This window comes from Agelaius tricolor, unplaced genomic scaffold (genome assembly GCF_023055355.1).
Source record: "Agelaius tricolor isolate 1412-34295 unplaced genomic scaffold, bAgeTri1.0.p SCAF_15, whole genome shotgun sequence".
Lineage (NCBI taxonomy): Eukaryota > Metazoa > Chordata > Aves > Passeriformes > Icteridae > Agelaius > Agelaius tricolor.
Window position 1 is genome coordinate 2,810,818 of NW_027269275.1, and position 12,678 is coordinate 2,823,495.

The 12,678-nt window shown below is 45.5% G+C and overlaps 1 protein-coding gene across 1 annotated transcript in view; it reads left to right on the plus strand.

Annotated features, from left to right (window-relative positions):
• The first annotated feature begins 4,692 nt into the window (after nt 1-4,692).
• Nucleotides 4,693-12,678, plus strand: part of LOC139596190 (transcription initiation factor TFIID subunit 4-like) — a 158,582-nt gene continuing 150,596 nt past the window's right edge. Inside the window, exons 1-2 of the mRNA XM_071440229.1 lie at nt 4,693-5,711; nt 9,461-9,633. Of these exons, the coding sequence (XP_071296330.1) occupies nt 4,703-5,711; nt 9,461-9,633 (1,182 nt within the window). The 5' untranslated portion in view covers nt 4,693-4,702. The remainder of the gene's footprint in view (nt 5,712-9,460; nt 9,634-12,678) is intronic.

Genomic DNA, 12,678 nt, shown 5'->3' on the forward strand with positions numbered 1-12,678 from the left:
GTCAGGGTTTATTTTTCACAGAATCCCAGGGTGGGTCAGGTTGGAAGGGACAGCAGTGGCTGCTCTGGTGGCACCTCCCTGCTCCAGCAGGGCCATCCCAGAGCCCAGGGCACAGCAGTGTGTCCGTGTGGCTCTGCAGTACCCCCAGGCAGGAGCCTGCACAGCCTCTGTGCACCACCTGCTCAGGGCTGGGCACTGCCCAGGGCAGGAGCTCTGGGCATGGGCAGGGGCAGCTCCTGGGCTCAGCCCTGCCCGTGGCTCTGGGGCCATGGCTGGGCCCGGAGCAGAGCCTGGGCCTGCTCTGCCCTCTGCACACAGGGACAGACAGGGGGACACAGGGACAGACTGGGGGACACAGGGACAGACAGACAGGGACAGACTGGGCTGGGCTCAGGCCCTGCCCGTGGCTCTGGGGCCATGGCTGGGCCCGGAGCAGAGCCTGGGCCCTGCTCTGCCCCTCCCTGCACACGGGGACACCCAGGGCTGAGGGCCCCTCTCAGCTGTCCTTAGGCTGAACAGGCTTAACAGCCTTTTCTGAAACAACCTGTAAGTTTCTGGAAGAGAGAAGTTGGCCAGAATGAATAACAAAAATAAAACAAAACCCAAAATAGACAAACAAAAAATGTGCACAAATGCCTAGGAAGAGAAAACTACCCCCTTGAAACACTTAAGGGTTAAATTCCAACCCTCTTGATGACAAATATTCCTAAGTCTCACCATCAAGTCCTGCCTAGGTTATTAAACAAGTATTTACATTTAACTTTGCAAGCTCCAAAATAAGCCATTTTTAAAATGAAATTCATTTGCAACCAAAGTACATTAAACTAAATTTAGACATATTCTGCCTTCCAAGGGAGGGATCCAGGTTTGGTGAAGGACCTAGAGCAGAAATCTCATGAAGACCAGCTGAGGGAGCTGGGCAGGGGCTGAGCCTGCAGCAAAGGAGGCTCAGGGGGCCCTTGTGGCTCTGCACAGCTCCTGCCAGGAGGGCACAGCCGGGGGGTCGGGCTGTGCTCCAGGGACAGGGACAGGAGCAGAGGGAACGGCCTCAAGTGATGCCAAAGGAGGTTCAGGTTGGACATTGGGAAACATTTCTTCATTGAAAGGGGCTCTCAGGCTGCCCAGGGCAGACTCCCAGTCCCTGGAGGGAAAATCATGAGGGTGTGGCACTTGGGGACATGGGTTAGTGGTGGCCTTGGCAGTGCTGAGGGAATCTTAGAGGTCTTTTGTAACCCACTCCCATGCTATTCCTAGGACACCTCTTAGTACTCTAGTCATCTTCATGCTCTCCAGTTTTTGGAGTTTATAATTTCTATGGCATACTTAAAATGAGCAGCTAAAGGAATATTTTTATAGTGTAAAGTGAATTTCAATAACATAGATTAAGAGTTCTTCATTTTAAGATTTTGAGATAACTTCTTATCTGAATTGGTAGGTAACATCTTGATATTAAATTTAAACTTAAGATGGTTAAATTGTATCTTTGAAGGCACTGAAAGTGTGTATTTGAGAGAAACCCACACCACATAAGCAGTAAAATAGTGCTCCTTTCTAAGCACTTGTAGAAGACAATGGATTACTTGTCCCCATGCCCTGTTCTCACTCCATGCAGCTGAACAGGGCAGGGGGACTTTGCAGTTATTAATATTTAATGTTTGTGAGTTATTAATGACAAACTTGGGCTGTGAGCAGGGCACAGGCCTGAGCAGTGCTGGGAACTGAAGAGCAGCTCAACAAGTTCTGAGGTGGATTTTCTTTACAGGCAATTTTGAAACCATGGTTGGAAGTTCACTTTTCTAAAGACCATTCTCTGCCTCAAACAGAAAATAATTCAGGAAAGACTGTATCTTAAAAGATCAGATGAGATGAACACAATTTTTTTTTTGGTATTCTGCACATATATAACTCCGAAAAATGAAAGAGCAACAAATACATTCAGGAATTGTTTTTGTGATGAAATGCATGAAAATATTTGGAAAATATTTTTATAGTAGAATGAATACAAAAGTTCACAGAGATTCTGTACTTTACTAGAAGTACTTTTCCCTATGTAAAATTCAAGCCCAAAGGCAGTTTCAGCAACAATTTTATAAACATTCTTAGTATATCCTCACCTCCTGACTTGAAAGAAGTCCAGTGTGAGTCAGTATATATCATGTTTTTTTTTAATAAAACATTCTATTACACTTCCTTACCCTGTGTGTTTATATCTCTAAAATGGCTCAATTGGAAAGGGCTGGGAAGAAATACAAATTAATGTTTTACAGATTATCCACGCACAAATGTACATTCAAATTGTAATACTTGCCATTTTCTCTGTCCAGTCAGGAGATAACTTTTAGCTTCTAAAGTTACAAAGCAATTGAGTTTTTTCCAGGGTGGTTTTTATGGAAATAACCAGTTTAATGCCACAGTATTATAAAAATGGGCACTAAAATTTGTTTCATAATCAGGGCTAATTGCAGAATCATATGTCTAGTTTTCCATTCTCTTATGAAAACTCTGGAGATGGTTGCATGCAAATGAAGATTAGGAGCAACTAAGTGAGGACTGCATGCAATTTTCTCTGATAAAATCAATAACGTCTGTGACTCAAAATAATATTGGATAGATTTCTATTTTTTCCAACCCAAATAATTATTCTTTATATTTGCACAATAGCAAATTGAATCGTAATATCTACCATGTTTTAATTAAACTTCCAGGTAGAAGCATTTGTTAAAAATCCAAATTTAATTTAGCTGTAGCACTCCACTAAAGCAATGCTCATTTTCTAAGCAAGGTTTTGATGTATAGATCTCTTGTGTACATTTAATGCTGCTTTTCATAAACACTGCTGTACTTTCCTATTCATGCCCTGCACCATCTCCTGCTCATATCCCTGCCACACCTTTGGACCTTCAGTATTTTCACTGGCTATTTTCTTGAAGAAATATGCACTGGTTTAATTTCAGGAGACATTTAAACTTATCCTAATTAAACTGGTACAACCTATATTTAATGCATTTTCAAGGTGGTTTCTTTTGATGCATCATGAACTTGCTCCTAAAGGACAATCAGGAAGAACTACCCTGAATAAAAAGGTAACCTCGTTTGAGAGGAGACAGAGCAGCCAGGAGCAGGGGGAGCCCAGTGAGTCACACACGGTAGGACCGAGCACATGGAGCCGGGACTGGAGAGGAGCTGAGCCAGCCCCGCTCCTTCCCAGCAGGGCATGTGCAATGTCCTATCCACTGAGGCACCTTTTGCAGTTTTTTGGAAACCCCCAAGAGATGACAACATGAGGAATGATTCACCACTTCAGAGCAGAGCAGCAGCTCCAGTACATCCCAGTTTGCAGGCTGGCACAGACAGATCAGGAACCCAAGCTGCTGCCAGGGTCACAAATCCATGGTCACCTCTTGTGTGTCATTCATACGGGAAAATGTTTTTATTTGCAGGGTCCTCTCGAAGACACTGTCATTAGTTAAAACCCCAATTGTGACGGTGTTCACAGGGGTCTGAGGATGAGGGAAGAGACGAGATTTGACTCCATGTTTCAGAAGGCTGATTTATTATTTTATGATATATATTATATTAAAACTATACTAAAAGAATAGAAGAAAGGATTTCATCAGAAGGCTGGCTAAGAATAGAATAAGGAATGATAACAAAAGCTTCTGTCTCGGACAGAGAGTCCGAGCCAGCTGACTGTGATTGGCCATTAATTACAAACAACCAACATGGGCCAATCCCAGATGCACCTGTTGCATTCTACAGCAGCAGATAACCATTGCTTACATTTTGTTCCTGAGGCCTCTCAGCTTCTCAGGAGGAAAAATCCTAAAAAAAAGGATTTTTCATAAAAGATGTCTGCGACACCCGGTGATTTAGGACCACTGTCTTTCTCTTAAGTTATTTCAGAGTGTGTGAGGAAGCGCTGGTGGGAAAAGGGCACAAAGGAGTGCGATAACAAAAGCGTTAACAGCAAAATTAACTACCTTGAATTTCCGCGAGGATGCCAAGGGAGCAGCATGCCAGGGCAGCTGCTCTGGCGATGCAAGCGCCTTATTTTTGTTTTCCAAATCTTCTGAAACAGCGTCCCCGTTAGGAAATTGTATCACTGCAGCCATTCCGGACTGGCTGGGGCAGCAGCTGTGGATCTCGGTAACTGCAGAGCGGAGCAGTGACACCATGAGCTATGCGTGCCTTCGGCTTTGGGACAGCTCTGCCCGCTTTGGGACAGCTCTGCCCGCTGCACATCCCGGCTTTGGGACAGCTCTCCCCGCTTTAGGCCAGCCGGGGCGGTTCGCTCGCTTCTCCCGGCGGGACGGGAAGGGACACCGGGCCCGGGGAGGGTGCTGCACATCCCGCGTCCGTCCCTACGGCACCTCCCTGCACCCGCGGCTTCCCCAGGGGCATCGCCGCCCTCTCTCTGGGCGGCCGCACCCGCTGGGACGCTCGGGCGGTCCCGGTTCTGGGCGCGCTCCCGCCGGCGGTCCCGGTGCCAGCTCTAGGAGCGCTCCCGGTGCCAGCTCTAGGAGCGCTCCCGCCCGAGCTGTCCCGGACCCGGTCGCGGTGCCGGTTCTGGGCGCGCTCCCGCCCGGGCTGTCCCGGTCCCGCCCCGGGGCGGGGCGGAGGCGGCGGCCCCTCCCATGGTGCCCCGCGCGCGGCAGAGCCCCGCGCATGCGCAGAGCGCCGCCGGCTCCCAGCTCAGCGCAAGATGGCGGCGGGCGCGTCGGACCCACTGGAGGAGATGCTGCTCTTCTCCGAGGAGGTGGACGAGAAGGCGCTCAGCGACCTGGTGGGATCCCTGGAATCGCAGCTGGCCGGCGGCCGCGGCCCCGCCGAGCCACCCCCGCCCAGGACCTCCGCCCCGTCCCAGCAGCCGCAGCAGGGGAGCCTGGCGGGGGGCAGCAGCCCCGGCCGGCAGCAGCACGGCCGCCCCGCGCCCCCTCCCGCGCCCGGGGCAGGGGAGGCGGCGGGGCGCCCCGGCAGCGCGGGGAGCCGAGCCCCCGCTCAGGGGCCTCTCCCGGCCCCGTCTCCCCCGGCGGCGGCGGCAGCGGCGGCGGGGAGGGGAGCGAGTGTAAACAGTAGTAGTGTGCAGCAATCACATGGAGCGGCTCCCGGCGGCGGCAGCCCCGCCGCTCCCGCCCCGCCGCAGCCCGCCGCCCCTGCCCAGCCTGTCAACAACCATGTGGCCGCTGCAGCCGCCGCCGCCGCCGCGCGGGACGCGGGGAGCCCCGGCCCCGGCCCCAGCCCGCCCGCCGCCGACGGCGCGCCCGGGGCCGCGGGTAGCGGCGGAGCGCCGGGAGCGGCCGAGGGCGCCGCCGCTGCCCCCGCGCCGCGCCCCGGCCAGGCGGCGCCCAACGGGGAGGGCGCGGGGGCCCGGCCGGCCGCGGTGCCGCCCGTCAGCGGGCACGGCGGGGCCGCCGCCGCGCAGCCCCAGCCCGCGCCCGGCGCGCTGCCCGCGGTCACCGCGCTCGGCGCCTCCGCCAGCCCCGCGCCCGCACCGCCGGCCCCGGGCTCGGCCCCGCCGGCCCCAGCGGCCCCCGCCGCGCCCAAGCCCGCGGTCACCGCCAAGGCGGGCGCTGCCCTGCCCGCCGCCCCCCAGGCCGTGTCGCCGCGGCCCGCGCTGGGCGCTGCCCCCCGGATCATGGCCCCGCAGCTGATCGTGCGGCCCCCGCCGCAGACCACCATCCAGCTGCCGCCCGGCTTCACCATCCCGCCCGGTAAGTGCCGCGCTGCGCTCCCCGCCGCTCGCTCTCACCTTCTGCTCCTGGCCGAGGGCTCTCCTTTCCCCCAAAGCTGTCATGGCCCCGCTGCTCGGCGTGCTGGAAACCCAAGAAGAGGCACCTGTCTGAGGGCACCGTCTGATGAAGCGGCTGCCGCTAATTAGGGTGTAACTGGTACGGCTAATGCAGGGTAATTGCAGCTGCTGTCGGGTGAGTTACTGGTTTTGTCCTGGGGAGAGCGGCGGTCACGGTGAGTTACCCTGTGATGGTGTGGTTGGAGAGCGGATAAAAAGCTGGAGAGGATGCTAAGGATAACTTTATACGTGTTTTAAACGACTTCTGCTTTACACTTGATAGTCCTGAAAAGTTTTTCTGATAGAAAGAACGGTTTCTGCTCTGGACCAGGTGTTAAATGTGTGTAATCTAAAATTTATAATTTCACTAACTGTGATAATGTCATTGTTGTGTGAGGGTAGTCTTCACATCACCAGATTTTATTTCCAACTCTGAAGCAATCATGTCCTCTTTGTACTCCTCTAAGTTTTATAACTTGAATTACTAAAAATTTAAGTTTAGCAAGGTTACTAGCTAACCAAGCCAGCATCCCTTCATCCTCACGATTCCTACTCTTAACCTATATATTGTTTCATGTGAAGGGTACTGTGGTCCCCTACTTAGATTTTCATATTGCAAAAACTTGGGTATCTTCATGTCTTCTTGATTTAGGAGCTGATTTAGCATTTAAGCTGGTTCTTTTTTTTTCCTGTTAATATAAATAGCATAATAAGACGTGGACCTATTGATGTAGTCTGAAATAACTGAGTTCTTCCAACTTATTTCTTGAAATATTTGATATTTATTAGCTAAGTAGAGCAGCAATGTTATGATGTAGTTGTTTGCCTCTGAATGGACTTTCAGTAGTTGTGTATTTGGCCCTAGTTTATGAAAAATCCTCCAGAATCTGCTGCTCCAAACTTACAAATCTTGGTGGTTTTGTGAAGACCCAACTAACTTGAAACAGATAAGCTGCTGTCCAGGCTGTGTGCCCTTAGCCTTTGCCTCCCTTTGTTAATCTGTTGAAGATTGCTCCATGCAATGATAACTGTGCATTGTAACTTTGCACACAGTTTCTGAAGTTCATTGTGTCAATACTTTGATCTGTTACTTTCAAACAGAAGAGGGAAAACTTAGCCTTGGAAACAGTCTGATGCAGGATTTAAGAAATGTTAAGGAAATAATACACTAGAAAGTTTGAATTCCAATTTGTTTTATTACAAGATAGTTGGAAAACCATTAAATTTGCATAAACATGAAGATAGTATGTTCTAAAAGAAAATTATTCAAAAATACAATGTTATTTTTGAGTTTTTAACTTGTGGATCATTTATCATTAATCTGAAACTCCCATATAGCAAACTTCTATATAAAACAGAAACTTAGAATCAGTTTTTGAGAACAGGTTATTTTAACAGATAATGCTCCTAAGTTTGCATTTCATCTTTATGTGACTGACAGGAAGGTAAAATTAATCTCATCATTTAACTGGCTTCTAACTTGCACCAGCTGCTCAGTAACAGGAATTTGTAGTCCTCCAAACTGAATTAAAATATAATGTTAACACATGAGCATTTATTCATTTATAGTAGTAATTCTGTCTGCAAATTTGATTGAGACTGTGTGGCACGTGTTTCAATTCATTTGTCATTTCCACTCAGTTTTTCTCTATTCAGAATTAGGTTTAGAAAATGGGATGGTAAATTAAGAACACACCTGTGAATCTGTGTAATGCAAATAGAACATGTATTTTTTAATGTGTGGTAGGCATTATCCTATGAGGATTTTTCTCTAAGGTTCACAGTCATGATCACAGAAGTGATAACCCGTTTGGCCAGTTGGCATATTCAGGTGTCCAGATGGTTTAGGAATGGCATATACCAAATACATCAGCTGCTTGCAGGATTTTCTGCAACTATAAACTGTGAAGCTTGGTGCTTAAATGGCTAATGGACCTTAAAAGTTACCTTTTAGATGAGTTTTTAATGAGTTTCTTTCAACTTTCTATTTAAATTACTCTTGGCTTTGAAAGAGAGTTATTATTATGGCTTTTGGATGTGGTCCTTGCTGTGGCTCTGTATGCCTGTTACATTAAACTTGATTTCCATGAGTCTTTAGTTTATAGTGGCAGAAATTTGCCTTCTGTTTGTGTTTGTAGCAGGAAAGGTTGGCTGGCAGCACCCAACTCTGTGAGTGAGGGCTGTTATGTGTGCTGCAGTTCTCTCATGTGCTCATCCCACAATTGGGATTTGGTTTTTCCATGTCAGACTGAAAGATTTTCTTGCTGTAGGGTTCTGAAATCTGTTATAAGAGTGTTTGAATTTCTTTATCCTCAGGGTATTGTACAAACTGTGTCCCTTTAGCAAGGTGTTGTAACTGGGAAGTTAACAATTAAATTGGATGTAAGCTGTTACCTTTAGAATTGGATATAAGATTTTACCTTCTTCATTTTCCTTTGAAAAGTTAAAAAAGTATCTGAAGGAATTTGCACATAGAGGTAGGTTGTAGGAACAGTGTCTACTGACCCTGTTACCAGCAGACTGGAAGTGGCTTCATATGTTTTTAGTTTTTGATTCTTTAGTAGTTACAGACAAGATGATTTTCTGTTTATTTGACCTGTTGTATCCTATGTAGGTTAAATTATTAAAATGTATTCTGGAACTAACTTGGAAGTTCTTTTGAATAGTCTGTCTGGAGAACTGCTTCTTAGTTCTGAGAGAACTATGAGAAGAGCATTGCATGCTTTGCAGTGACCTTGAATGTGTGAAACTCCAGCATGTGTGGACCACCTTAGCCATTGTCTCCCTTTTTCTGACCTGCTGCCTCCAAAACTTTGGGCACAGCTTGATGGCAATGGCTCTGTTGTGTAGCAGGCCTCTATTTGTGAGGTGTTTTACAAGAAAAGAATCTGAAAAAAATTATCCTTTACTTCCAGAAAGTGTTAGAAAACACTTGGCAATTTTCTAAGTTTTCTGCCCTGTGTGTTGTGTGCTGAGGAGTTGTGTTGGCTCTCTGGGCCTAGCAGTGTTTGCTGTTGGTGTCTAAGCCACAGGTAGTGAGTGCCTCCCAAAGTGGTGATGCTGGGTAGGTACCAAAGGGATTAATCTGCTAATGCTCAGTGTTAAGTAAATCTCAGATGTTGTATACTCAGAAATGTGTCTGGGCAATATTTGCATGTCCCCTAGGCTGTTGTTTAGTAAAGCTCTCGGGTCTTTCTACAAGTCTTTTCCAGACTTTCTACAAATTTTAACATTATTTGTGGTATCTGGAAGAATAAGACTTGTAGAAAGTCTTGGTCCCTGGTCTGCATGTACTCAGTTGTGTTCCCAGCAGCTGCCTTGTCCTTCAAGTTTACTTTTAAAGAGTATTTATTTCTAATTTTGTTCTCCTGACCCTGACTAGACTGCTAGAAATCCCTGTCCCCCAAACACTCCAGTGGCTGCTTTTTTCATCCCTGCTTTCCACAAACTGCAGTTGTTTCAATTCCAAACTGAATTGGGTCTGCTAGTGGGGGCTCCCTTTCTTTCTTCTTTGAAATACAATCTGGTGTGACACGAGAATCCCAAAGAGATGCAGTGCAGGGTGTGCTGTGCAGTGCCCTACGTGCCCTTTGCTGTGCACTCTGTGCTCAGAGGGCTGTGTCTGTGCTCCCCTGCTCTCTCTGCTGTGCAGTGACTGTTCCTTTCCCCCAGGGATGGTCCTGGTGCGCACGGACGCCGGGCAGCTCGTCATGGTGCCCCAGCAGGCCCTGGCACAGGCTCAGATGCAGGCCCAGGTGCAGACACAGGGACAGGGTCCTGCCAACGTGTCACCCAGGCTTTCTGTGCCCACTACTGGCCCTGTTTTTCGCCTGTCAACAGCTCAGGTATGTCTGCCTTGATTTACCTTTGGTGCATTATGTCTTATACATTATTACCTCATATGTTGCTGCAATTGTGCTTTCCTCCCCTTTTTGTTGTGAAAACAGGAAATACTTATTCAAATGTAGTTTATTTTATGAGGCCTAGGATTTTTGTTTTAATTTAAGGAAAAAATCTGCTTTAGAGAGTCTCCTAAGGCTCTGTTCAGACTGAGAGATGATTGGAGGCTGCAGAGCTCAGTCTTAGTCTGGACTGTGTATCATGGTTTAATAAATGTCCCTTGCTGCTCTGAATCAGAGGCACTGTGATATCCCAGCATGCTGAATCCCAGGATAGCTAATTTCACTGGATGTTAGAAAAGAGAAAGCCAATCACATTCTATCCAAGGATTTGCAATTTAAAATAACTTTTTAAATATACTTTATTCAAAAGAAATATTTGATTCTTCTAATTTGCTTCTGGGCCTGATCTACACTGAAAGTTTTTCCTGTGTTTTGAGTACATTTCCCTTTTTGTAGGGATTGATAGGATAGATTGCTTTCCTATCTCAAACTCATTGGTGGAATGTGTTGATTTGAACTTGGAGCTAATTTATTTTCTAGGGTTGATGTGGGGTGGTCTTGTGTTTTTTGGTTTGGTTTTGGCTTTTTTTTTTTGGTGTGGGCTTTTCTGCCTTTTTTTAAAAATTTCTTTGAAGGCTGCATTGGTTTAAAAGTTTCTAGGGAGGCAATTTACCCTGGGGCCATTTAGGGTTAGAACTGAGCTATTTTACTAAAATGTGGAGGCAAACATCTTTGGATCTTAGTGCAGGGCTGCTGTGCCATAGCAATAAGAGGTAGAGTTTAAGGTAGTTTTGCCTAAGGTCTGTGTTTGCAGAAGAGTTAAGTAATTCTGTGTGGGAAGATGAAAAAGGTGCCTTTACAACTTTTTAGTTGTTGTAGAAGTTGCTTGAAATAAGTTCAGCAGGTATTTCCCAATATTTATCATTTCATTACTTTCCCTTTATATGCTTTTTGTATCACACTGTAACTGTATTTATAGTCTAAAAGATTTTTAAGTTTAATTCAAAACTGAAAACAATAATAAACACTTCAGACAAGAAGTAAGCTGGAATAAATTTGGAGAATTGAAAATAGAAACACGAGGCAATCTGTAAACCACAGAGTAGCCAACTAGAATGTAAGTTTTAGAAGTGAGTGTTCCTATGAAGACATAAATGAAAGCCTGAAACACTTGGAAAAACTTTATGCTCTCAACAGAGAGGCAAGTGCAGTATTGGATGCAATTTGTGAAAGAACTCTTTGCAGAAAAGGCAGCCATGTAATGTTAAAATTTGTGGTATCTGGAAAAATAAGACTTGTAGAAACCTTCAAAGAGAAATGTATTCCAGGAAAAATAAACACAGAGATAAGCCTGTGTTTGTTGACAGATTTATTTTTTTTTACTAGGTTGATGACAACAAAATTGCAGCCAATTCCTGAATTTGTACATCTGCCTTTGGTTGTTGGGACTTTCTTTGAACAGTTTTTTACTTTCTTACTTTCCCAACAAAGAAGTGCAGTCTCTTCTTTGGTAATTCCTACAAGCAGATGTTGTAGCAATGGCTCCAGAGACAAGTGCATAGAGTAAATGCAGAACAGGTGTGTGGTGGGATTGTACCAAGAATGGGATCTAAGTCTGTTAGTTTTAGCTTTTTTTCTTGTGTACTGTTAGTTTTTATCTGGCCAGTATTAATTAATAGTGAATTAAAATTCAACATGGAAGCATTCATAACAGATATTAACAAATTGTTTGTAGTTTGGAGATTTCTGAGGAATGATCTTTACTGCACATAGAAGGAAGTGTGCAGAAATGTAGATCCATATTAACAAATTGTTTGTAGTTTGGAGATTTCTGAGGAATGATCTTTACTGCACATAGAAGGAAGTGTGCAGAAATGTAGATCCATATTAACAAATTGTTTGTAGTTTGGAGATTTCTGAGGAATGATCTTTACTGCACATAGAAGGAAGTGTGCAGAAATGTAGATCCATATTAACAAATTGTTTGTAGTTTGGAGATTTCTGAGGAATGATCTTTACTGCACATAGAAGGAAGTGTGCAGAAATGTAGATCCATATTAACAAATTGTTTGTAGTTTGGAGATTTCTGAGGAATGATCTTTACTGCACATAGAAGGAAGTGTGCAGAAATGTAGATCAATATTAACAAATTGTTTGTAGTTTGGAGATTTCTGAGGAATGATCTTTACTGCACATAGAAGGAAGTGTGCAGAAATGTAGATCCCTGCTTGGCTCTGGGCTCACTCTGGGGTTTGGGTCCCAAAGTCAGCCTCAAGATGTGTACATTGCACAGCAAGTGGAGATCATGTTGATCTCAGGCAGCTATTCTCTACTTGTATGAAGCAGTTAATGTTGCAGAAGTGGTGTAATCCTACTTGATGAATTTCTGTAAAAATAAACCTGTGAGGACAGTGCATGTTGAGGTGTTTGTGGAGTCAGCTGGGATCTGTTCAGGTATTAGAAAGTTGTGTTTGTTTTGGGCAGGGTTCTGCCCAGATGGATGAACACCCACTGCACTGTAGGTGTTCTTTGCACTGCTCAGGACACAGGAAGCCAGCAAGGCCTTAGCAATGATCAATATCTTGAAGAGGCAAAAGTTGGATTATTTTAGTGTAGGGGGATTAGGAAATTGATATTGTAGCTTGTCAAGATTCAGCTCCTTTGAAAATCTTAGTGGTAGCTGCCCAAACTGTACTGCATCATTTCTGTATTTGTTGTAATTAACAGGGCTAAGAAATAATTAATATTACCCTTGGGAAATTTACATTGAATTTCCTTGACTCTGCATTTGATCTTCAGTCTTGTGTTTTATATATGTTTGACCTTAGAGTGTTCTTTAAAAGTTGTGATTGACAGCCTCTTAAAACAAGATTGTAAAGATATAAATTCTAAAGGTATATCTAATTGGAACTAGACATGAGACTTTTATTTGATTAGGTGGATGGTTTAAAACCAGAGACTGTTCACTGTTTTTCCAGATGAAATGTT